This window comes from Gossypium hirsutum, chromosome A12, assembly GCF_007990345.1.
Source record: "Gossypium hirsutum isolate 1008001.06 chromosome A12, Gossypium_hirsutum_v2.1, whole genome shotgun sequence".
Classification (NCBI taxonomy): domain Eukaryota; kingdom Viridiplantae; phylum Streptophyta; class Magnoliopsida; order Malvales; family Malvaceae; genus Gossypium; species Gossypium hirsutum.
Window position 1 is genome coordinate 108705852 of NC_053435.1, and position 24368 is coordinate 108730219.

The window sequence follows — 24368 nt, forward strand, 5'->3', positions numbered from 1 at the left end:
ATTGTTAAAAACTATTCATTATATGTTAGAAAGAGATACTCGTGATATGCCACATATAATTATTTGGTTATTCTAATAGTCATGTCAATTTTTAACGGAAGAAATAATAAAATTTTTAACAAAAAAAAAGAGACCAATTTACTCTATAATATTAATTTGCTCAATTTTTTAAATAAAAAATAAAAAACAATCTAATTAGTAATACAAATAACACCAAAATACATGTACCAATTAATACCTTCATTAGCAATTCAAATGAAACATTAATATAAAATTTTCCTCATGTACCCATCATTTTCAACTTATATTTTCTCATTTATTTTGGGTGACTTTTCAAAAAAGAGCATAAATTCGAATAACAACTCTAAATTATGATTAACTAGAAAGAAGAGAGAGAGAGAGAGGGGGGAGAGAGAGGAGAATTTGTTTTCTTATAAAATTGACTACAAATAAGATTTTACAAATTTCACTACCAAAAAAAAAAGGAAAAGAAAACATTTGCAATGATACCCTCGATTTTCTTTTCTTTTTCGTGGCTTTGAATTTTCAACGAGGGGTTTTAATTTCTTCGCATCTTTGACCCTAAAAAAAGGGGCTTTCTTTGGTTGGCTTTAATTTTGAGGTGATGCCATAAATTCTTTGATACCGGTCATGCCCCCACTTCATATACCCAATAAAATGTAGTACACTAGCGTTATGGGCAAAGCTATTAGCATCCCAAAAATTACACTGCAATTAAAACGTAAATAATATATTAATTTTAAATATATAATAATAAAATAATTTTACAAAAAGAATAAAATATATATAAGGCTTACGCTGTGCTGAGAATATCAGGGTGTACGTTGTATTCCTTGGCAAAGACAAAAGGGACAATTCCTTGTGGGAGAGCTGCCTGTTATTTATTTATTTATAATAATAATAATAATAATAATTTTTAAGAAAAATAGATGCAAAGCCAAAAAAAAAAAAGACAAGTTAAAATTTGTATAAATGTGTAATACTATTTTTATTGAATTTTAGTTTTACTTATATTTTAATTTGACATGATTTGATTGTTTTAGTTTATATAATAGTTAGTTAGATGGACTAATTAAAGATATTATAAAAAATTAAATTATGTCTAATGAAAATATTGAGACTAAATTATAAAATTGAACATAATAAAAGTACCAAAATTGAAATTTGACTTTTTTTTCAGAGGCAATTACTGTGTCTAATTCAGATTTTAATTTATGAGATAGAACAATATCTAGCCCGACAACTATTTTTTATCATTTGAAAATTTTAAAAATTTTATATAAAATTTAAAATTAAAAAAAAATCTCAGGGTGGCATATCAAATTAGGACCAAATTAAAAACTGTTTAAGAGATCAAGATGAGAAAAATTACTAAGTTTAGTGACTAAATATTACCCTTATTTATTTAGGCAAAGTGAATGGAAAAGAAAAAAAGGAAAGGAAAAAATAAGTGACCTGGACAATGGCAACGTGTAAGAGAACGCCTTTAAGACCAACAGCAATGGAAGCAGCAGCCATGACAGCTGGTCCTGTAAGGAATCTCACGGCCATTGCAAAAGCTGCAACCGAATTCCCACATGCTATGATCTTTGGTTGCAATGCCATAAACAGACCTGTCATTCACATCAAACCGTGCCATGCACCCGCCAGCATTAGATTTTAAAACATTTAAATGAGAAAAAACACCTTTCATCATTATTTCAACATATATATTATCATTACCAAACACAGTTTTTTCTTTGTTTTCTTTAAAAAATGATTTGTTGTTTGTAATAAGAGACACTGACCAAGACTGAACATAGCCATGCCGAGACCTGCATCTGACAGTATAGATATCGACTTTGCTATTATTGCAGGCATTTCCACATTCCACCTTCAAAAACAAAAAAGACAAGTAACAACAAAGCTTCATTACGAATGATGCACAATCAGGGAGGTGGATCTCGTAACCTCAAATAGTAAAAGTATTATGAATGGAGTGTTTATGTTGGATTTTACATTTTGGGTTTTTATTTTTTAATTTTGAGAAGAGTTTAATGGGTTTATTGAGTTTGAAAAAATTTTGGTGAGATTTAAATTTTTGCCCTTAAATGATATTAATAAGTAAAAATACTATCAGTTAATTAATTAAATTTCATAAACTCGTTAAAATTTTCTCGAAATTGAAAGATGAAAAATCGAAAATAAAATTAAATATGAACACCTTAAACATAATACCTTTATTATTTGAAGATCATTTGAGTAATGGATATTGAGCTCCATCATATAATAAAAAAGGTTTATAGTTTCATACCTGAATGAGATTAATGACCAAGTGAGACCAATTAAGCTTGAATAAGTATTGGGGTTTCTAATAAGTTTTCTCCAAACCATAATCAATATAAGCCTTGTCATTACACTCGTTGGTGGCATGGTTTTAGGGTTAGCAATGGCAATGGCTTCCCCAACTTTGTTGTTTTCACCACTTTCTTGGACATTGTTCATTTCTCTTCTGTTCCCAAAACTGAACTCATCTCTTTCCATAAACTCCTCTTGATTATCTCTATGTCCTTCCACTGTCAACAAAACAAACAATCATATATATATGTTAAAAAAATCAGTTAAATGCCGTATAAATAGTCTTTAAATTATGAATGACTTATTTAAAAATTAAATCAATTAATTTTATACATTAAATTAAAAAATAAATTAATATTCTCTATTAAATCTTTTAGCTATTTTATTAATAAAAATTATCTAAAATTTTTAATTAAAAACATTAATTCACTCTTTAATCTAATCTCCATCTAATTTTACCATTCATGTGTAGGTATTAAAAAACCAGGTCAAAAGATTGTACCTTTGCCAGGGGAGACAGCTAACCGAACTTCTTTCTGGTCGGTAACACCATATTCATAGCCGCCGCCGAACACATCTGATACCGGAGAAGCACTTGAACTCCAAACAAACATATGAAGATCCTTACCACCACCATCTTCAACCTTTTGATGAGCTTGTCCATTAGGTTTCTTAACACCTTTAGACCCAGTTGGTGAAAACATACCCGGATTAGGAGCCGGGTAGTGTCCCGTTACACCACTTTGTCCATGGTAATGGAACCTCGGCTTACCAGAACCATCTTCCTCGTAATTTGATGGTCTGGGTGTCGGTCCACGTGAAGCAGACATACCATAAACATCACCGGAACCAAAGTTCGAGTTCCGACCACCGGCCATCATAGAATAAAAATCAGTATGGTTAAAACTCGAACCTCTCGGTGTTGGATTCCTCGATGATTGTAAAGAGTAAATCTCAGCATTCGTTAAATTCGAAGGCCGGGGGGTAGTCGAAGACAAACCTTGTGACCTTCTCGAAAAAATATCAGACCTCGAAGCATTAGATTTTCGGACCGTAACATGCAACTTACCGTCGTCTTTAATCTCAGCTTCGGTTTCTAACGGCTGCCGACCGTCGAGCGACATGATGTCGGAATCGACATGGATAGACACAATAGAACCAGCAGTGTCGGGGAATTGTTCAGAGATTAACATCTTAGCACCTCGATATTCAAACATAAATAGCATTAAAGTATACCAAATGATACATTGAAGTACAACGATTTGTACCATTAAACTCCCTGAAAATTCACCATACATACCTTTAAGTAAAGGTATACCCATAACTAAAGTATTGGGTAATGTTGAAAGTGAAAATAATGTTATGGTCCATTCTAAACAACCCCTTTTACTTACTTTGGACCAAATGGCTAACACGACTAAAACTATAATCTTTTGTAGTGTATCAGCTGCTATGAACCGGAAGTTCATGGTGTACGGATTGTTTGAAGCTATGAAATGAAATGAAAGTAATGGAACGGCGAAAAGAGCAACAAACCGGTTGATGCCGGAACATTGGTCGGGTGTGAAGATTTTCCACCATTTCACTGAACCGTAAGCTAAAATCATGGCCACGTAAAGTGGTACCATTGCGGTCATAACATGGTAAAAATCTGTTAAAGTGATCATCTTTGAAACACCCTGCTTACAAGCTTACTAATAAAAGAGACCCAAAATTTTACAAGAAGAAGAGAGTTGGTGGCGATGATGAGGGAAGAAGAGCATGTGTTTTTGGGGTTTAGAGAGGAAAGTGAGAACAAGAGGGGGGGGGGGATTTTTTTTTTATACACTAAAACAGCTCTTGAGAGATGTGAGCAAGCTTTGCACTTCCAGTCCCCAATGCTTTTGAAAGGAATAAGGGGATGGGGGGTTGCTTTTTTATGGTAGATTTTGGAGTTTTTGGCTTTTGTTTTGGTTAAATTTTATTTTAAGTTGTTGTATTTTTTTATAAAATTAGAATTTAGTTTTTGTATTTTTATTTCTTTTAAATTTAGTCTTTTTTATTTTAGATTTTAAAATTTAAATCTAATTATTAATATTGTTTAAATTATTTTATTAAATTCAAGTTCATGTCATGTTTTTTAGTTACACTATTACTAAGTAATGACAAATCTAAAAAATTGCTTTATGGGACAAAGATAAATCATAATTTTTTTAGTAGAGATGAATCATTAATTTTTGGTTAGTCAAAGTACAAATTTATTATTATACTAACTTCAAATTTTTAGATTTTGAAAAGTCTATATGATAATTTTACTAGTTTTGAGAGGTTAAGGCCACTGCCTCTCCTTTATCTACGCCCTTATTATTAAGTAAATTTTTTTCTTATAAATATTACATTAACAAATTTAATATAAAAAAATTAATAATGTTAATATTCAACTTAAATTTATATTTTAATTTTGAATTTAATATTTTTATTGGATTTGATAAATCTTGGTATATTTGTATTGGTGAAGTATACTATCGATGGCTCTATATTCGATGAACTCTCATGTCCAAAGTTTAGTAGAAAATAAGAAAAAAGAGAAAGGCATTTTGGTTGGGAGAGGTGAGTGGGATGTGTCTCCAAGTATTTGTTTGGGGTACACAACACTTTATTTTTTATTTTCAAGCATTAAAAAGAGGACCCTCAACTTTTCCTCTTTTCTTCTTGGATTCGCTTTTCTGCTCATGGATTCTAGATGGCTTATGGCTCTGCCTACCCTTTTTTTTTTTTGGGTAAATACAATTCAATATCATTTAATTATTGATAAATTTATGTTTTAATTACTCAATTTTAAAAAGTTATAAAGTAGTCACTGAATTATCTGAAAGTCTTCATTTAAGTCATTAGACTATTAAAATCGATAATGATATTTTTATTTGAACCACCTGCATTAATCGATAAATCTTCTTCTACTTTTCTTTTATAGTTCTTTTATTTTCATGAAACAATTTGAACGTCATGAATCTATGAACCAAAATCTAGACAACTTTCTTCTTTAATCTTCAACATTGACTATTAGATTGACTTGGATCTAAGGCGTTTTATTTTGGGTTAATTAGCCGAAAATGCCGAATTTAAAAGATAACGAGGGAATTAGGTCGGTTTTTTCACAAATCAAGGGATATAAGCCAATTTTAGAGAGACAAACAGAAAATGCTTCCACCAAGAAATGTTTTCGTCGTTCCAATAATTATTATTATTATTTAGGTGTAGGAAATTTAGGGAGAAAGGTTATTTGTGTTTGTGTTTTAAGGAGAAATTGTGATAATTTTAATGTATGTTTGAGTTCATGGTGATGAGGTGGAGTTTGGAGACCTACACATTTCATTTCTCATGTGGGAAGTGCACTATCACCTTAGAAAATGTCGCATTGAAATTTAGGCTCCTAATTCGCGATGGTTATATGATCACGGGTTCAAGTATAACTCGGGTCCCCAGTTGATAGTGGTTATGCGATCACGGGTTCAAGTTCCATGCCACTCAAAAAGGATGCTTTATAAACCCTATACATAAGTTTGAGATTATAATCATTGGGAAAAAAAGGGTTCACCAGTATAATCAACTTATTCTTTTTCTCCATTAAAGTAGTATTATCAACCTCATTGTCCAAAACCTGTGTCAGAGGTGGGGACAAGAAGACTTTCAAGGGTGAAGTGGCTGTGACAGTGGAGAAAAGCTGAAATTGACTTGGGGAGATTGATGTGATTAAAGAACTACAACCACTGTCGCCCCAAGTCGCATTTCAGCTTTTTTCCATCACCACTCCCCGTTGAAAGTCTTATTGCCCTACCTCTAACACAAGTTTTGGACAATGAGGTTAATGGTATTACTTTGGTGGAGAAAAAGAATAATTTGATTATACTAGTGAGCCCCCTTTTTCCTATGGTTATGATCTCAAATTTATGTATAAGGTTTATAAAGCATCCTCTTCTGGTGGCATGAAACTTGAACTTGTGCGCATAACCACCATCAATTGGGAGCTCGAGTTATACTTAAACTCGTGATTGTTAGGGGCGTTTACTCGGGGATGTAAAAATGGTAGGCGGTATCATGCCCATGACTAAATAAGAAGTATGTAACTTTATACTGATTTTAATTTTTTATGATTTCGTTGCCCGACACATCTCTTGATACAATGTCACAAACATAACAAATCCCCACTCGAGTCTTCCCGCTTCTTTTAAGTTGACTAGTTGTAGGAGTCACCTTAAATGTATTAGATTTCAAGATCCATCTGGCATTAGAAGACCTCTGATTAACCTCAGTATGAATGCTCACGCGTATTGTTGTCTTTGAACGGCACTAGTGGAGTTGTCGATATATGAGAAATTATATTCTAATCATTTCATCTCTATCTGACTACCACTAAACTTGTTCGACACATTGCCTAATAATTGGTTGCAAATTGCCCTTCAAACGCCAACGCCTATTATCCTTATAACACCTTTTGCCCGACCCGATTGTCAGGTCTAATATACAAGTTGTTACATTTGTTGCCGGAGCAATTATAATCAGATTTGCAATAAACCTTTTAACATGAATCAACCTTTCACTTAAAGTAATGTTTGATTTGGGTTCAAAATAGAAGGATAAAGCTTTTATTTAGGTATGAAAAGGAATAGGGGCTTTTTAAATAAAGTGATAAAGTTGAGGGGCTTTTTAAGTATTTTAGATAAAAATATTTATTTAATATTTAATATTTAAAATTTTTTATAGGACTGGCATTTCATCAATTACTAAAAAGTTTAAAATTTAAAATATAAAAATGAATGATAAATGTTGAAAAATAAAAAGATGGCAATTATGAAAATTTTGAATTAAATAAAATGAGATAGACATATTACTCTCCCTGACTCATATTCTACATCACCCATTCCTTCTTCTTCTTATTGTAGGATTTAAGAGAGAAAAAGAATAATTTTAGTGTTTTTTTAAAGAATTTTGTTAAGAGATTTTCGATTAGTTTGACACGAGTTTGTGAAGTGTAATTTGCTTGGAATCGATGAAATTTGTTATTGGAGATAAAATTAAAGTTTTAAAATTTTGACGGGTTAAAGGTAAAAATTTTGTTTTAAAAAGGCTTAAATTATATATAAGGTTTATATTTTGGTTATTTAATTTAAAATAAATTATAAAATAATTATTGAATTATTTGAAAGTTTTTGGTTTTTTCTATTTGTATCATTTGTATTGCATCAAATGAAAACTTTCTCTTGTATTGTTTATTTTTTTCATGAAACAATTTTAAATATCACAAATCTACAAATATTTTAATGGCTTTAGTATTTTTTTTGAATAATTTATTAATTATTTTATAATTTTTTAAAATTTAGGGAGTCGAATTTATTAATAATTTAATTATTTGAGAATAGTATACGGTATACCCATCATTTTATTCTCTTTTTAACAGATTATGCTTTGTTGTATTATTATCAGAGAAGTAAATACCGGTGCCGGCCGGTACGTCTCGTAGCAGTAGTAAAACGAAACCTTAGGTTGTACTTCCCGTTCCGGTTAATTTTCCGGCCGTACTGGCGAGTTTGGTTCTATTTCGGCTGTACCGCCCGAAATGCTGAAACTTGAATATTTTGTCGGTGGTTTGAGGGTTTCTCGTATGGCTTTAAAAAAGAAATAATAAAGATGAAGATTTGGGTTGTGAATGGAATCAATATTTGCTGGGTTTTGTTCGCTAATCTATGAGGTAATGTAATATGAGAAAAGGGAATGGTGGTAAAGGGCCAGGTTGAAGGAGTGAGAAGCTGATTGTGATGGTTCATTTTTGGGGTTATATAGCAGGTAGTAACTGGTCTTTTTGGAACGAGAATGAGGAGAAAGTTTTGTGGTTATCAACGACAAACCACATAGCTGGATTTTATTTTCTCTTTTTACAAATTTCTATTGCTTTTATCTACAGTTGATATGGTTTCTCTATAAATATTGATTGTTGTTATGTAGTTTTGGCGGAATTCTGGGATTTAGGTTTAAAGAAGTTAATACTTGAAATAGATAGTATTAAAGTTATCAAAGTTATCAAAGTCATCTGAGCAAATGAAAATGAACAATTTTTTTTAGTTGTGGAGCATACCATTAAAGACCTTCTTAAACGTTCATGAATAATCTGCATTAAACATGTGTTTAGAGAAGGACATAACACTGGGGAAGAATTGACAAAAATACAGTTTGGTTTTAATGGAGACTCACTGCCATAATTTTGTATTACTGTCTTGGAAATTTAATATTATATTTGTAATTGATATATATTAAAATCTTTGAAAATAATGATATATACTAATATTAATATTAATAAAAAATAATACGTACATCTTACTAAGCAATATATTTTGATAGTAATTTGAAAACGGAAAAAGATATATTTGAAAATCATTTTTGGGAGAACTGAATGAATCCACGCGCTTAAATATGCGGCGGCGGCTAAATTTGGAGCGGTGCATCACAAAAGTAAGAAGAGTATTCACGTGGACCCTAATTTGTCCTAATCCAACAATTAATATATAATAATCCAAGTTACAAAAAATTAGTAGAATTTGTATTTTATGAATGAAAAAAAAAAAGCATTAACCGAATTTATTCCTCATTTAATGATTCAATCTTAAATTTGATGGTGGTCGTAGGGGCCACGTCAAGGGACTTGGTAGGGGTTTGTCCCTAAAATTAAAATTTTTAGTTACGGGCCACGTTAAGAATTTTCTTTTTACAAATCCAAATTAACTTAGAAATTTTACAAATTCACATTTTTATATTTTTAGGCAAGTCATCTATATTAATTTGTAACTTTAAATTTTAGAGGGATTAAAACATAAATTATCCATTTTATGGTGTCAAAGACCCTATTTGCCCTCTCTAGTGTTGCTCTTATTTGTGGCCCTTTAAAATTTATAAAGTTTTAAATTAGTACATAGTAAAATTATACTTTAATCCCATAAGATAATAACACTTTGATTTAGCTCAAAAAAGTCTTAAATATATAAGCTATTAAGATGGTAAAATTACATTTTACCTCAAAAAATGATAAACCTTAATTTCAACCTAATGTTTTTTAGCTTCACCTCTACGTAGTCCAATGTAATTATCAAATATAAAAAATGTCTCAAACAGAAGGACATAATATAATAACAAATTAACATAACATAATTATATTATGACATAATTTTTTTCATATCGAATCAAGTTATTTATTCGGAAAGAATGATTACATCAATAGGATTTGAATCTTGATTATTGGGGTGCGGACAAATGGCTTAATCACTACTCTCTAGCAGGTAATAAGTTTAGGCTTTTTAGCAAATTGGCCCCTAAAGTAGAGCTAATTCCCAAAATTATCCTCAAAGTTTTTTTAGTCAAAAGTGGATCTTAAACTATCAATTTTATCCTTCCTTACACAAAAAACGATATAAACTAATAAAAACGTGACATATAGCACCTTTTTTATCGGATGCCGAACATTTTTTGATAAAAAATTTAAGGACCACTTCTAACAAAAAGAAAACTTTAAGGAAAAATTTGAACATTGGGTATAATTTAGAGGTCAATTTACTAATAATGCCAAAAAATTATCACTACATCTTTCTTGCCATTTCCAATCCTTCCAATTCAATTTCCCCTTGGGTTTTTTTTTTATGGGATAGAGCAACCTTTAGTCTTTGAATTTGGTAAATTTATTCAATTTGATCCTTGAACTTTTTTTTATTCAAATTACTCCCTAAATTTAGAATTTATTAAACAATTTTTTGGGAAAAAATGACTAAATAGTCACAATTTAACAAGTCGATAAAGACATGAACCAAGAATGACCAAATCCACAACTTATAATATAAAAATTAATAGTAGTATTAGAGGTAAAAGTACCATGGAGACCTCTATATTGTGAGTCAAATTGCATTTTGCCCCATGTACTCAAAAAATAGGCAAAATTGTATCTATACATTAAATCAAATAGCAAACCTGTCCTTTCTATTAAAAAAATTCATTCATTTCTACTATTAAAAATTGACGTGGCTAATGTATAAGGACTAGTTTTTAACAGTAAAAATGGATGAAATTTTTAACAAATGAACCAATTTACTCTTTGATCTAACATACAGGGACTAGTTTGACTATTTTTCATGTAGATGGAACAAATACAATCTGAATCCTAATATAAAGGTCTTTATGATACTTTTGTCTAGTGTTGATATAGTGTACAACAATAGAGGAGTAATGAGGAAAGGAGAGTGATTGCTACTGGGGCCGGTTCATCCAATCATGTGGAAAGCCAAAGGTTATGAAAGGTGCTAGTGAAGAGAACATAAAGGTTTAGAGCTAAGAGTGTGTTGACAGAGTGTGGATTTAGTATTCTTGAAGGGTCAATCCTTTCTTCATCATTCCGTGATGCTTGGTAATCCAAAGACTTTATGTTTCCAATGAAAACTAGACCATCTGTTGTCCGGGTAGTCATCCCAAGAAGGTGAATTCACATGTGACCTCTAGACTTGTTGGTTGTAAATTTACTATTCAAACGTCTTTTAAGCTTGCCACGTGTCCTAATACGGATAAATATATAACACCTAACATTTAAACATTTAATTTTAATGAATTGCTAGATTTTCCTCCACATTCGAGATGATATGCTCGCTTTTCATTTTTCCCATCAACATGGGAAATTAAAATCGGATTATCGATTTATTAGAGATTAGTGTTTATTGGAATTAGGATAACGTGGCTTGTTGGCTATCTCTTAAAAAAAAGACCATTCCTTGGTTTAAATTATTAAGTATATTTTGACCCTAATATTGATAGTAAATGGATTAAAAAATGTGGTTATTGTTTATCAAACAAAACAATGTGTAAGAAAATTATTGAAAATAGGAATTTCTAAATCCCATAAATCATAATTAAATATGTCACATATCCCCCCAACAAAATAAATATTTATTATATGATAATTAAATGAAATTCAACAAAATATTATTACAATAATTAAATAAATATTTTTAGTTTGAAGCCAGTTTCAGAATGATGGAGTGAAGAGCTTTAGCCTTTCTGGATAAGGGAACAAATATTAGTTGTCACCTATTTTCAACACAAGTCAACTGCCAGAGTAAAAGATTCTAAAAAGACAGACACGTGTTTTATAAAGGTGAAATGAGTCGAAATTAAATTATATATTTTTATGATAATAAAAATAAAATTTTATTATTTTAATAGTTTATATTTTTATAATTTTTAAATGTTTAAATTAAGTTTTTTTTTGAGAAGTTAAAGTATAATTTTACCGTATATTAATTTAAAATTTTTAAAATTATAAAAAAAACTAAACATGAAAATTTTTATTTTAGAAGAGGTCGAAGCCTCCGATAACTCCCCTTGACTCCACCTAATTATGTCTAAAAACATGTATAAAAGATTCATTTTTAATTTTTTTATATTATTATACTTTACCTTCTAAATATAAAATTTTAATTTAATCTTTAAAATTTTAAAAAATATATAAAATAATAAATTTATATTTTAACTATAATAAAAAAATATATAATTTAATTTCCATCCCTTTGAAATTATTTTTTACTTTGCTCGTCTCTAAGCCTCCACGTATGGACACCTAGCAATGGATATATAAGACCATTAAGATTAGAATCTCTCAGAAACCAAAAAAAAAAAAAAACACTAAAATATTAAGACTCCATTTCCTAGAAACCCAGAATCTCCCAAAACTGCTAAAAACCTCTTGACGATTCCTTACACAACCACCATCCATGGCCGTAAGAATGAAGAGTAACAAGCCAGCTTGAGAATGATAGAGCTAAATGCTTTACCCTTTGTTGCTCACTCAGAGTCGGCCAAGAGAACAAATATTGGTTATCATCTATTAGCACAAGAGTCAACCGCCATGCAAACTAGAAGACCCTGAAAAGACTTGTTCAATCTCACGACGCCCATTATAACTCAGTCTCTAAAACTCTATATATGGATACCTGGCAATGAGTATATAAGACTACGAACAACATTAGAATCTCTAGGAAATTAGAAAAAAAACACTAAAATATTGAGACTCACTTCATCAAGAACCAGAACTCACAAAACCTCTTAACGACTCTCCGCACTTAAATGCAATTCCCTCTTGCCAAGTAAGAGGTATTCAAGGAATAACATGTACCATTGTTTTGGTGTTACATCTCTTTGCCAACACCACTTTAATGGAAAACCTCAATTTTTTGTTGGAATTCATTTGCAGAGATTAGTGAAATGAAAGCAGAATCTTTGAAATGGTGTTTGTCCACAAGGTCATGTGAACTTTTTGGTGAAAACCAAAACGAGGTCATTTTCAAACAACAAATGAGATATCTTTCATGTTCTTACACCTTTAGGATATATAACTTTACAACCTATGAACAACAAATTGAAGTTACAATGATATTCCACTGCTGGCAATTTGATAAGGGGGACAAGTGGTTCCGTTCCTTTTTCTTCTTTAATGAATTCAACCCTACCATTTTCCAAATATTCTTTTAGAAAAGTCTGGAATTGAATTATAAATATGTGAGAAATTAAAATTGAATTATAAATTTATATTTTCATCATTTCTGAAAAAATCAAATTGATTTTTTTAAAGGAATCCAAAACGTAATTTTACTATATTGTAATTTTCCTATTATCGAAACCACCGTCTACACTAACAATCGAGAACTTCGGAGAATTAGCATTTATGATTATTTTGATGCCACGCCATATTATATTTGTTGATGTCTTTTGAGGGCTACACCTGAAATTGACTGGTCGGAAATGGTAAGCTAGACCCGGAACCTAGGTGTCGCCCCTACAAAGTACACAAAAGTCTTAAATGTGTTCCAAGAAAAGAGTAGAAAGGATAATCGGAGTAAGAGCTATTCATGAACTCTTCGGCACATGATCATTGATTGGTTGTCTAAGTGCACTAACTTATATAGTAAAAAATATCATCAAAATTCTTGTAATAGGAATCTTTACCCTTTTACACAAAACGTGGACAAACTATTTCTTACATGTTTAAGAAAAGAACAAATTAATCATTCTGTTAAAAATTTCCTTCATTTTTCTATTAAAAATCAATCCTTGTACATCAATATAAGATACATATAGTACATCACATACCTCTGTCTGATTATTTCATCAACCTCGCCAGTTTTTAACACTACAAATGGATAAAAATTTAACAAAAAAGGGCCAATTTGTCCATTTCTTGAATAAAAGTGACAAAATACATCTTGGCTCAGTACAAGGCTTCCATTATACTTTCACCTTCCTATCTGACCTGCTTAGTGATCAATTTGTTGACTCTACGTCTTCGAATTAGGCAATTTTTTATCCTCAATTAGTATATAAAAACAAGTAAAATGGAAGTATAATTTCATAATCCAAAATTTACAGAATCATAAGATAAGTATTGAAGACTGTTCAAAAAGGAAAAGCTTCTGACAAAGACCTGAAGCTCAGAAAATTAAATTGTACAAAAGGCAATTACTTCACTTTGGGGGGGGGGGTATACGGTGCTCGGTATTAGAAGCTCCCCAAACCTGCAACAAAAAACATAACGAGATGGAACGAAACCGCATTTTTATGAACACACACTTCATGATAAACCTTTAGACCCGGGAAGTTCAATCCATTGAAGTTGGATTTCCACTTCACCGCACTCCACGTTTCTCAATCGGAGGCAAATGTCTTGCACAACCTTCCTGTCGACCAAAGTGATGGCACTCTCCTCGGACAGGCAGTTGGTCCTGCAAGGTTGCACTCTGGCTATCGTGGTTCCATTCGGGATACCATCCACATCCACTTTCAAGGCTTCTATGTACGGCCTGATGTCAATCTCTGCATTTCCCATTTTATCATCCTTGCTAAAAGTGTCATGGTCATAAACTGTCTGGAGTCGTGCAGAACATAAAAATACCGTGAATGACACTAATGGCAGAAATGGCCTTGTACGTTAAAATGACAAAAGAAAAAAACATGATCATAGCACTAATAGAGAGAGCAAGAGGATTTGAGAGTAGATATGAGCCGACAAATTCACAATACTTAAAAAATAATTACTAATAAGAAATTTCTAAGCATTCCATTGGCTTTATTTGATTTTCTTGCCAGCACGAATATTAGAATCAGTAGGAAATTAAAAGTAAATGAAAAACAAACAAATAATAAAAACTGGGCTAGAAGCACATTGAGTTACGCTTGTTCTTTCTTGTTTTGTTTACTTTTGTTCATTAAACCGATGCTAAGTGAACCAATCATGCATGCAGGCAAATATTCTATTATTTAAGCCAATTTTGCCGTCTATCATCAATGTGAAAATTGGCAGAAGGGCAACTACACAAGAAACCACTAAAACAGCAAAATGCTCGTATAGTTCCTCGATGGTTAACCAACTAGAAAAAGAAATTTGGTATCAGCATATATTGCCATTAATTACAGTTTTGGCAGTTTTCACTAATAACATCTCTGCAAAGAACAGACATTAACCCACCCAAGGAAAAAAAATAATGAAATAGCATTAGCATCATTAAGAAAGCAAACGGCAATTTAAGCATATAAACAATGAGTCGATCAAAAACTTATATTAAAGATTAATAGAGAATCAGCAACTGAGATGAACCAAAAATGAGTTTCATATTTTAATGAAGTAATAGAATCAAAATCAACAAAACATGAGCTATCTTGCAATATAAAGATAAAGGTTTAGCATATCTAATAGGGGAAAATGAAATACATATACACGCATTGTGCAAATTCCTAATTACTAGTTGAAACCATAAATGTTTTTCTAATATATATAGGTAACAAGCATCGTTATGCATCGGAAAAAAATTGGTTACAATGAAAATCTAGAAGCTATAGAACATTGGGAATGGTTATCTAGGAAAAGAAGCAGCTTCAGAATCTAAGCACAGAATGTTCTCCTATATGATCCGAGTGTTGGTTTATCAAATCACATTTCTGTTATGCACTCCATCGATATAGTAACTAGTAGTTGAAAACTTACCAGTTTTATTGGAGTACTAGGATCTGTTATGGAAAGAGTTAAATCCTCATTCCACTCAGGATTAACATCCTTCTTTATTACACGAGTCTTCAATTTCTGCAAGCAATAGTTACACACGAAAAAAATTAGAACTGAGCAAGTTGCTCGAAAATGACTCCAAAAACAAAAAAGGGTGAAAAATGGGAATTACGATATCATGTTCAGGCTGCACGGTCCAAGTAAGACTAAAGGGAATTACGGTATAAAAGCAAATGAGGGCTTCTCGATTCAAGATTGTTCGATGAAAAGAATGAATACCGTAGATGATCTTAATACAATAAATAATTTTACATGGTTAAAAAAATTATAAATTGTTACCTTCAATCTAATGACTAACATCGAATTTTCCAAGATTATTACTGATTTTAAAGTGAGATTCAATGTGAAAGTCAACTGGATGAATTAGGGCTTTACCAAAAAAAGATTTTTAAAAATCTTTGAGATTCATCAATCAAAAGAACCCTATTTTCACCTTATTAATTTCCATACATTCAATAATCAAATTCAGCCAAAGAAGAAAAGAATCTAAACCATATAAAAACACTAAAATTCCTTCTTCTTTTTTTTTAAATTTAAACATTTCTAGTTGCTTTTGAGTTCTGAATTTTGATAAAAACCCAAAATTCTAAAGCTCTTAGGAGGCAATTCGTAGCAACAAAGTGATTTTCATCATAAAATAACATATAGTTTCACCAAAAAAAAAGGATTTCCCTGCAAATTAATTACTGATTACAAATAAATAAAAACGGACCTGTTTATCCAATTTAACAACAACGTAAGGATCGCTGCTTCGAACATCACGAACGGCGAGGTTAACGCCCCGTTTAATCCGAATCCGAAGAAGGCCCAATAAGTTATCCATCAACGATGAGCTCTTCGTTTTTTCTGAGCCTGGAGAATCAGCCATGTCTTTTTTGTCTCCCTTTTGTATTTATACCCAAAAGAAAGAAGAGTTCTTTTCCCCTAGTTTTAACTTTACCAAACAAAAATTCAAAATAAATAAAATATTAAATTTACATTTAAGTTGGTTTTATTATTATAATTTAAGGGTAAACTACTTAGTTAGTCATCCAATTTTCATAAGTTTTCATTTTAGGTACTGAAAATAAAAAAATTTCATTTTAAGCACCACCGTTAAAATCTATTTTTTTTTGGTCAGGTTAGACAATGTTATTTTATACTTATTTTAGTCACCTAAGTTTTTCCTTATAAAAATCGAGGTAATTTTATGTAAAACACGAGTTTTCCACTTTTAATAGGAAAAATGAAAATTACTTCACAAAATAAAATAAAGGAAGTTAAAAATATAAAATGAGTGACTAAAATAAAAATTTACTAAAGTTGAGTGATTAAAATGAACATTGAATTAGCGGTAGGTGACCAAAATGAAAATGTTCGTTAACGATAATGCCTAATTTTTATTTTTTATTTTTACTTTTGGAGCCTAAAATGAAAACTTATGAAAGTTGAATGACCAAATATGGAATTTACCCTCATTTAATTTGAGCTAATTTCACGAGAAGATAAGTTTTAAATTGATTTCCAACTTCCAAATATTTCAATTGAGTTCTCAAAATATTAGTATCAAATCAATCTGGATATTCCATTAGCTTAGTTATCATCTACAATGATCAACACCAACTCAAACCTAATTTGAATCAATTTGTAAATATGTGTAAATTTATTGAAAAAAAATTGGGATCTCGAGAACCAAAGGTAAAAATTTTGTTTTAAAAGGGGCTTAAATTGAATACCTTGTAACTAAAAGAGACTAAAGTTGATAATATACCATTTAGTTAAGGGGACAAAGGTCCCTTCCCGCCCCTTAAACTAAATATGCTTCACATAAAATCCAAACCATTATTTAGCACATAAATTGACAACTAGGTTAATTGAAAGACCCAAATTAATACAATAACAATACTTTGAGAACTCAATTAAAATGTTTTAAAATTTAGGGACTAATTATAAATATAAGCAAAAGTTTGGGACTAATTAAAAAATAGAAGGTACCTGATCTCTCTTGGTTGAGAGAAACTTTCTTTTGGAAAGTGTGGGAATTTTATTTAAGCTATAAGAAAAGTGTAGGACGGAAACGCGGAGAGATGCTGTGGGACCCAGGGATGGGGGGAATATGGGGGTAATATCCTAGGAAAGTAATCGGGAAAATCGGTAACCAGTCGAGAAATATCTGGACGTGAATTGGTCGTCGTTATAATTAGTGGAGGGTTTGACTAAGAAATTAGGCCATGAATGACGCTTTGTTTGTCGAGAAATATTGCAATTCTATTCTATATATAAAAAAGTCAACTATATCATGTAATAAAATCATTAATTAATTAAAGATTAAATCGTTATTTGGATACTGAATTTCACAGTTTTTTTTTATATTGGGATTGAAATATTTTTTTATTTAAATTAGTCCCATAAATATTTTTATATTAAAGCATGAATTTTAAAATTTTTAAAGAAAAATGAAGGAAAATTTATTAGTAAACTAAGAAATAGGCCGAGAATGACGCTTTCTTTGTCGAGAAATTCTGCAATTCTATATATATAAAAAGTTAACTATATCATGTAATAAAATCATTAATTAATGAGTAATTTACATCTAAAAATTATTAGTGAATTAATGTTTTAATCATTTAGCTTTAAAAAATTATAAAATAACTATTAAATTATTTTAGTTTTTTTATTTAAATGATTAAATTGTTAAATTTGATGGTGTATGACATTCACTTTTTGTACTTTATGCACCATTAAAATTATATTTGCAATTTATAATAGCTTAATCAAATCTTTTTGTTTTTTCTTAATAGTTCATAATTCATTATTTGATAATAATAAAAAGCATATAAAAAGAATTAAAGCTTAAACCTAGAGTATATAAATTATTTAAACCAACTTAATTGAACTAAACTCAAGTAATTCAATATCATTTCGAGTTGAGCTAGAGCTCAAATAATAGTATACATCAATTAATTTTGAGTTAAGCTAGTAGATTGCATTACATATATTTCAAACATATTTATTGGTTAAAGTACTTGGGAGGTTCTTGTGTTATAAGGACTTTGATCAAACTAGTCTCTATAATTAAAGGGATTAATCTAGCACCTATATTATTAAAAATAATTAAATAAGTCCAAATTGTAACAAAATTAACATTTACCGTATAAAAACAGTCTTGAAAATTATTTCTTTTTTCAATTGGAGTTCAATTCTAAACAAAATATTTCATTTACAGAACTATAAAAGCTTTTAAAATGTTAGCTTTGTTAAATAATAAATGGGTAAAAATACTTTTCCAGTCCCTTTCAATTTTGAAATTGAGCAAATTGATCTCTCTCAAAAAAATCGAAGCAATTTACTCAATGTCAAATTTGAAAATGAGCAACTAAGGATAATTATGTCAGCGCTAATGTCTCGCGTCAATTTACATATTTTGATTAGTATAATAAAAATTTTAGCCCGTGTTTACATATCTCGTCAATTTGACATTCGTTCTAAAAAACCAACAAATTTAATCTAAGTTTTTATACATTTACACAAATGTTGCAGGTTAAATTTATTAAATCAAGACTAAATTAATAGAATGTGTAAATTTTAAGGGCTAAATTTACTATTATATCAGTCAAATTTATGCATAATTGACTAAAAATATTAACGTCGTGATAAATTATCGTTAATTGCTTACTTTCAAATTTGATAAGGACCATTTTGCTCAATATTTAAATTGAGAGGCATTGAAGAAGTCTTTTGACCCGGTAAATGATATATTTTAAACAGCCAATGTTAGTGTTATTCCAATTTGGGTTTATTTGATTATTTTTAATAGTATAATAATAAATTAATCCATATAATATAATAATAGAGGGACTAATTTGATCAGTTCTCTATAATAGAGCACCTCTAGCTACATTCACCCATATTTATTATTTATGCAATTATTTATTGCATCTTCATCGATGCACATATGCTAGCTACGCTCTTCTTCTCCGGTGATCTCCAATAAGGCTATTTCTAACATTGTGAAGCTCTCTCAGCACATCTCCGATTATCATTCGCTCAATCGGCGAATCAGCAGAGCATGCGACTCCGATGCCAAGGACTGAGCCCAACCATTTCCCAGTGTTGCCGGTGCCACCGCCGCTGCTTTGGCCATTTTGATCGAAGGCTTCATTTTCAAAATTGAGCCAAGGATCGGCTATCTCCGCCGCACGATCAGGCAGCGCCGCCTTAACGTAATCACGTAGGCTAAGCTCTCCCGTAAACATGCTGTCAGTGGGTCTTTTGCCAGTAAACAACTCCATTAAAACGACGCCGTAGCTGTACACATCACCGAATGTGGATATTTCCTTTCCCATTCCATATTCTGTAATTCCAAACATCGTTCACATGAATATCAAATACAAAAGGTCTAATTCTGATTTTAGTTCCTCTATTATGCTGAAATTAAGTTTTAATCTATATATTTTAATTTAGTATAATTTAATCCTTTACAATGTCATAGTAAGTTTAAATTGATATTAAAGTGAAGTCCATAAATTTTTTATTGTTATTTGATTACTTAATCAGGGTATGTAAAATTATAATAAATCATATTTAACTAATTTTTTTTTACAAAGTTCCTAACTGAATTAAATACTATTTTTTATTTAGTTTATAATTTTATGGCATTAAACTAAATGTTTTATATTTAAAATATAAAAATGATTTCTCAATCATTTATTCTAAATTAAATTTTTTATAAATATTTATGGAAAAATTTTAAATCTTTATCTAATAATATTCAAAATCCATAAACTAAGAAAATAAAATCTAAAAATTTAAAAACCAAAATTAGTAACTGAAATAAATTATTATGAACAACTCGACCGAATCAAACTCAGCCCTAAATCAATTTAGGATCAAATTAGAGTAAAAAGATTTAAGATTTCAGCTTTTTACCTGGAGGGATATATCCCATGGTTCCTCTTATTCCAATGGAACTGCTTTGCTCACCAATGGAGAACTCAGCTGTCATTGTAAGAAACTGCGTTAGTCCGAAATCACTAACATAAGCAGTTAAGTCGCCGTCAAGAAGAACGTTGCTCGGCTTTAAATCACAATGGACGACCGGATTGCCGAATTGGGAATGAAGATAATGCTAAAGCAACATCAATGGCGATGTTGAGTCTATGAGTTAGATTTAGCCTCGTTGAATGGTTTAACTCAGTTGAACTTGGATGTAACCAGGTTTCTAAGCTCCCATTTGGCATGAACTCGAACACCAAAGCTTTAAAATCGTTGCCTTGAAAATCGATGCTTGAGCAAGAAGTAATGACCTTGACAAGATTACGATGTTTAAGGTTCTTAAGGACTTGGCATTCGGACTTGAAAGTCCGTTCGGCACCACGTTGTTGGAGATCGAGTACTTTCACAGCGATAGGTTTTTGACAGTCGGAAGTTAGAGTACCTTTATAGACCGAACCATATCTTCCCTTGCCGATTAAGTTGGCCGAAGAGAAACCATCGGTCGCATGAAGGAGTTCGGCGTAGGAAAGTTTCGGGTGTTTCTTATCCAACGGGGAGGCAATGCCCTCTTTCTTTCGTGACCAGTTAGCCCGTTGTTTGATCACGAAGAGACATATCGAGAACAAAACGACGAAGAGTATGACACTGGTTGCAATTATCACCTTATGTGGGAAGTTCTTCCCTTTCGTTTCGGTTTCCCTAGGACAAACAGGCAACCGGAGCGGCTTAATTCCTCCGCATAACTTCTTGTTCCCAATAACCGAGAATGCACTTATGTTGCCAAACACTCCATTCATGGGCACTTCACCTTCGAACATATTGAAAGACAGGTTGAGATCAGTGACAAGAGGGACTTCGGCTAGAAACATTGGTATTCGCCCTGAAAAATCATTATTCGAAAGATCAAGAACTTGTATGCTTCTTAATCTTTTGAATGAAGAAGGAATGGTTCCATTAAAAGAGTTTCCTTGCAGAGAAAGCAACTCGAGCATCAAGCAATTCTCGAGCGAGCTAGGAATTTCCCCATAAAGATTATTGTTTGATACATCCAACAAGATGAGATTTTTGCAGTTTCCAACCTCTGATGGTAAAGTCCCTGTTAAACCATTTGAAGCAAAGCTAACGGCTATAATGGACGAACAGAGACCAAAAACTTCCTTCGGTATTGTGGCGTTAAGACGATTCTGAGATAGATCCAGTTGTTCCAAGTGAATGAAGTTACCCATTGTTACAGGTATGTTTCCTTGTAACAAATTATCCTCAATGCTAAGAACAATTAGTTGGGTCATGTTCCCTAAAGATAAAGGAATTTCCCCTGTAATTCTGTTTGTGTATGCGTATAAATATTTCAACTAGGACATTTTGCCTATAGAATCAGGGATGGTGCTTGTGAACATGTTTTCAAACAATCCAAGGTATTCCAAGCCTGCAAGGTTTCCTATCCCTTTCGGTATAGCACCGGAAATGAAGTTGGTTTCTATCCGGAATTGATTGAGATTCGTAGAGAGGTTTCCGATCGAGTCTGGCAAAACACCGGTCAGGTTATTTTTGTATAACCATAAGAGACTGAGATTGGTACAATTAGTCAATGAACTGAGGAAACTCAAATCATTGGAGCTATCAAGGAAGTTGTCGCCGAAATTCAATGCTTGTAGATTCTGAAGGCTTCCCAAGTTCGGTATCGGTCCAGACAACTCGTTTGAACCCATATCGAGTTGTATGAGCCCAGTTGCATTGGCTATTGATGTTGGAATTGGCCCTGAAAACTTGTTTTTCCCAAGGTAAATGAACCTAAGGTTAGGGAGGCTCAAGCTTATATAAGGAGGGACCTGGCCTTGTAACTGGTTATCAGCTAAACCAAAGGAAAAAATGGACGAGATATTGTATAGTTCTTTAGGAACTGTACCAGAGAACTTATTTGAAGCTAATTGAAGAAATCGCAAGTTCGAGAGATGACCGAGCTCAATCGGTATGCGTCCTTCAAGCTGGTTCTGCATTAACGAAAGATACTGAAGGGAAGAGATGTTCCCTATTGAAGGTGGAATTGTTCCTATGAAGTTATTCATGGCTAGTTGAAGCATACGGAGCTTCGACAAAGAACCGAGCTCAGCGTGTATTTCCCCTCCGAGAGCGTTTCCGTTTAAGTTGACAAATTTTAGGTTCGAACAACGAGCAAGGTGCCTTGGAAGTTCACCATGGAAAGAGTTGTTGGCAAGAACCAATTCCTCTAAACGATGCAATTGAGTAACTTCTAGAGGGATCGGACCACGGAAACTATTGTTCCCGACGTTGATCACTTTAAGGAACGTAAGATAGGCTATGCAAGGAGATAGATCGCCTACCAAATTGAGTGACGGTAGACGCAAGGCGGTCACACGTCGATGCCGTCTACCACAAGTTACTCCTGGCCAGTCGCAAAAATGTCGAGAACCATTCCAAGAAACAAAGACCTCGTAAGGATCAATGAGTATTCGAGCCTTGATTGCAAGCAACGCTTGTGTTTCGGTCTCGTTTATGGACCGAGAAGTGGCTGCACTCAGAATGGAAAAGAGGAAAAGAGAAAAACATAACAGGTTTGACATAATGGGGACTTGTTCGATCAATAGGCAAATTTGAAGTCCCCACTTGAATTTGCTTCTCCTTTTAAAGGCTACATAATACTGTGCCTCGTCTACCACTTGAAGTCCCCTCAATGGACTTTTGCCCCATAGCTTTTAGATTTGGCCGTTGATTTTATAAACTATAATTATAGGTTTTTTTTTGTCAATAATTATAATTATAGTTGGTTTCAGTCTCTTTTCTTCTTCATACGAGTATACGAGGAAGAAAATAGAGAAAATTTTATCTATTTTTGTTGGTAAAAAAATGGGTTTCTATACATCAGTATGAAGTATACATAGCATATTATGTATTAATATTTAATTATTTTATCAATTACATTAGTTTTAACAATACAAATTAATAAAACTTTTAACAGCAAAAATTAATTTACTTTTTTATCAAATATATAATGTCTAATTTTTCTTTTTTTCTTTTTTAAGTAAAGAAGAAAAATATAATCCAAGACTAAGATTTTTATGATTTCAAGATAAACTAAAATCATAAATAGTAAACCTTTGTCCCATAGCTTTTAGATTTGATAACAAGTCAAGAAAAAGACGACATATCATAAAGTTGGTCTGCAGTCTGATCACTAAGGTCTTTGGTCTTCCTAGGAAAATAATGAGGACTAACTTGTAATAAGTTCTTAGCCTCTTGCAAGAAAGTCTCAAAGAGTTTACAATAAAATTACTTTTATATTTCTTTTTTTTTAGCGAAATACCTTGAGTGGGTAGGTTAAAGATGTGACTGATGACAGTGAGAACTGGGGAAATTTGAATAAAATATAGGTCAAAGATGTCATTGATGAAAGTGTGAACTAGGGAAGTTTGAAGAAAATTCATGAGATTTTCCAAGTAGCAAACATATATTGAGTCAATTTGATTGAATTGGATTCTACTTTTTAATGGGATAAATGTTTAGTTTAATGTGTAAATGTATATAGAAATTTTAATTTAGTGTAATTATATACATGAAATTTTAATTGTGGTTTAAATGTATTTTTAAAATTTTAATTTTGATTTAATCATACATATTTAAAGAAATAAATATATCAATTTATTTTTATATTAGATAAATATAATTATTCATGTATACAATATGTAAACATAAAATAATGTTATATCAATAATTGTGGTAATAATTTATAAGAATTAGATCAAATCAAAATTTCATATATAAAATTGCACAAAATCAAAGTTCAAGTATACAATTGCACATTAAACCATAATTCATGTATAATTTTGAGATTTTTCCCTTTAAAAAAAATATTTGGAGCTAAAGAGAGTTGATCTAATTTTTTGATTAATCAAATCCG

At 31.4% G+C, this 24368-nt stretch overlaps 3 protein-coding genes across 4 annotated transcripts; all 3 read right to left on the reverse strand.

The window, feature by feature from the left end:
- Positions 1-414: 414 nt before the first annotated feature.
- On the reverse strand, positions 415-4273 carry LOC121211249 (probable auxin efflux carrier component 1c). Its single transcript, XM_041083823.1, has 6 exons — positions 2861-4273; positions 2315-2576; positions 1809-1894; positions 1477-1634; positions 819-895; positions 415-729 (listed from the first exon to the last, which is right to left on the reverse strand). Exons 1-6 carry the CDS (start codon positions 4023-4025, stop codon positions 663-665), a joined length of 1815 nt encoding a protein of 604 aa, XP_040939757.1. The 5' UTR covers positions 4026-4273; the 3' UTR covers positions 415-662.
- A 9477-nt stretch (positions 4274-13750) lies between these two features.
- Positions 13751-17566, reverse strand: LOC107930946 (protein C2-DOMAIN ABA-RELATED 4). The gene is made up of 4 exons (XM_016862716.2): positions 17453-17566; positions 16191-16412; positions 15401-15496; positions 13751-14284 (listed from the first exon to the last, which is right to left on the reverse strand). Exons 2-4 carry the CDS (start codon positions 16344-16346, stop codon positions 13991-13993), a joined length of 546 nt encoding a protein of 181 aa, XP_016718205.2. The 5' UTR covers positions 16347-16412; positions 17453-17566; the 3' UTR covers positions 13751-13990.
- Positions 17567-19706: 2140 nt separating this feature from the next.
- LOC121203355 (probable LRR receptor-like serine/threonine-protein kinase At3g47570) lies at positions 19707-23066 on the reverse strand. Of its 2 annotated transcripts, none has more exons than XM_041083825.1 (2): positions 20387-23066; positions 19707-19811 (listed from the first exon to the last, which is right to left on the reverse strand). In XM_041083825.1, exon 1 carries the CDS (start codon positions 21739-21741, stop codon positions 20542-20544), a length of 1200 nt encoding a protein of 399 aa, XP_040939759.1. In that variant the 5' UTR covers positions 21742-23066; the 3' UTR covers positions 19707-19811; positions 20387-20541. The 2 variants fall into 2 exon arrangements, with proteins under 2 accessions (XP_040939759.1, XP_040939758.1); XM_041083824.1 differs by having other exon boundaries at positions 19708-19811.
- Between the last annotated feature and the right edge of the window lie 1302 nt (positions 23067-24368).

Coding starts and splice junctions, on each gene's coding strand:
- LOC121211249 (XM_041083823.1), bottom strand. CDS start 4,025: ATGATCACTTTAACAGATTTTTACCATGTTATGACCGCAATGGTACCA. Junction 1,895..2,314: donor TGGTCATTAATCTCATTCAG/GTATGAAACTAT, acceptor TTGTTTTTGAAG/GTGGAATGTGGAAATGCCTG. Junction 730..818: donor CCTGATATTCTCAGCACAGC/GTAAGCCTTATA, acceptor TTTTAATTGCAG/TGTAATTTTTGGGATGCTAA.
- LOC107930946 (XM_016862716.2), bottom strand. CDS start 16,346: ATGGCTGATTCTCCAGGCTCAGAAAAAACGAAGAGCTCATCGTTGATG. Junction 15,497..16,190: donor TTGTTAAATTGGATAAACAG/GTCCGTTTTTAT, acceptor TATTGCTTGCAG/AAATTGAAGACTCGTGTAAT. Junction 14,285..15,400: donor CTAGTACTCCAATAAAACTG/GTAAGTTTTCAA, acceptor GCACGACTCCAG/ACAGTTTATGACCATGACAC.
- LOC121203355 (XM_041083824.1), bottom strand. CDS start 23,034: ATGTCAAACCTGTTATGTTTTTCTCTTTTCCTCTTTTCCATTCTGAGT.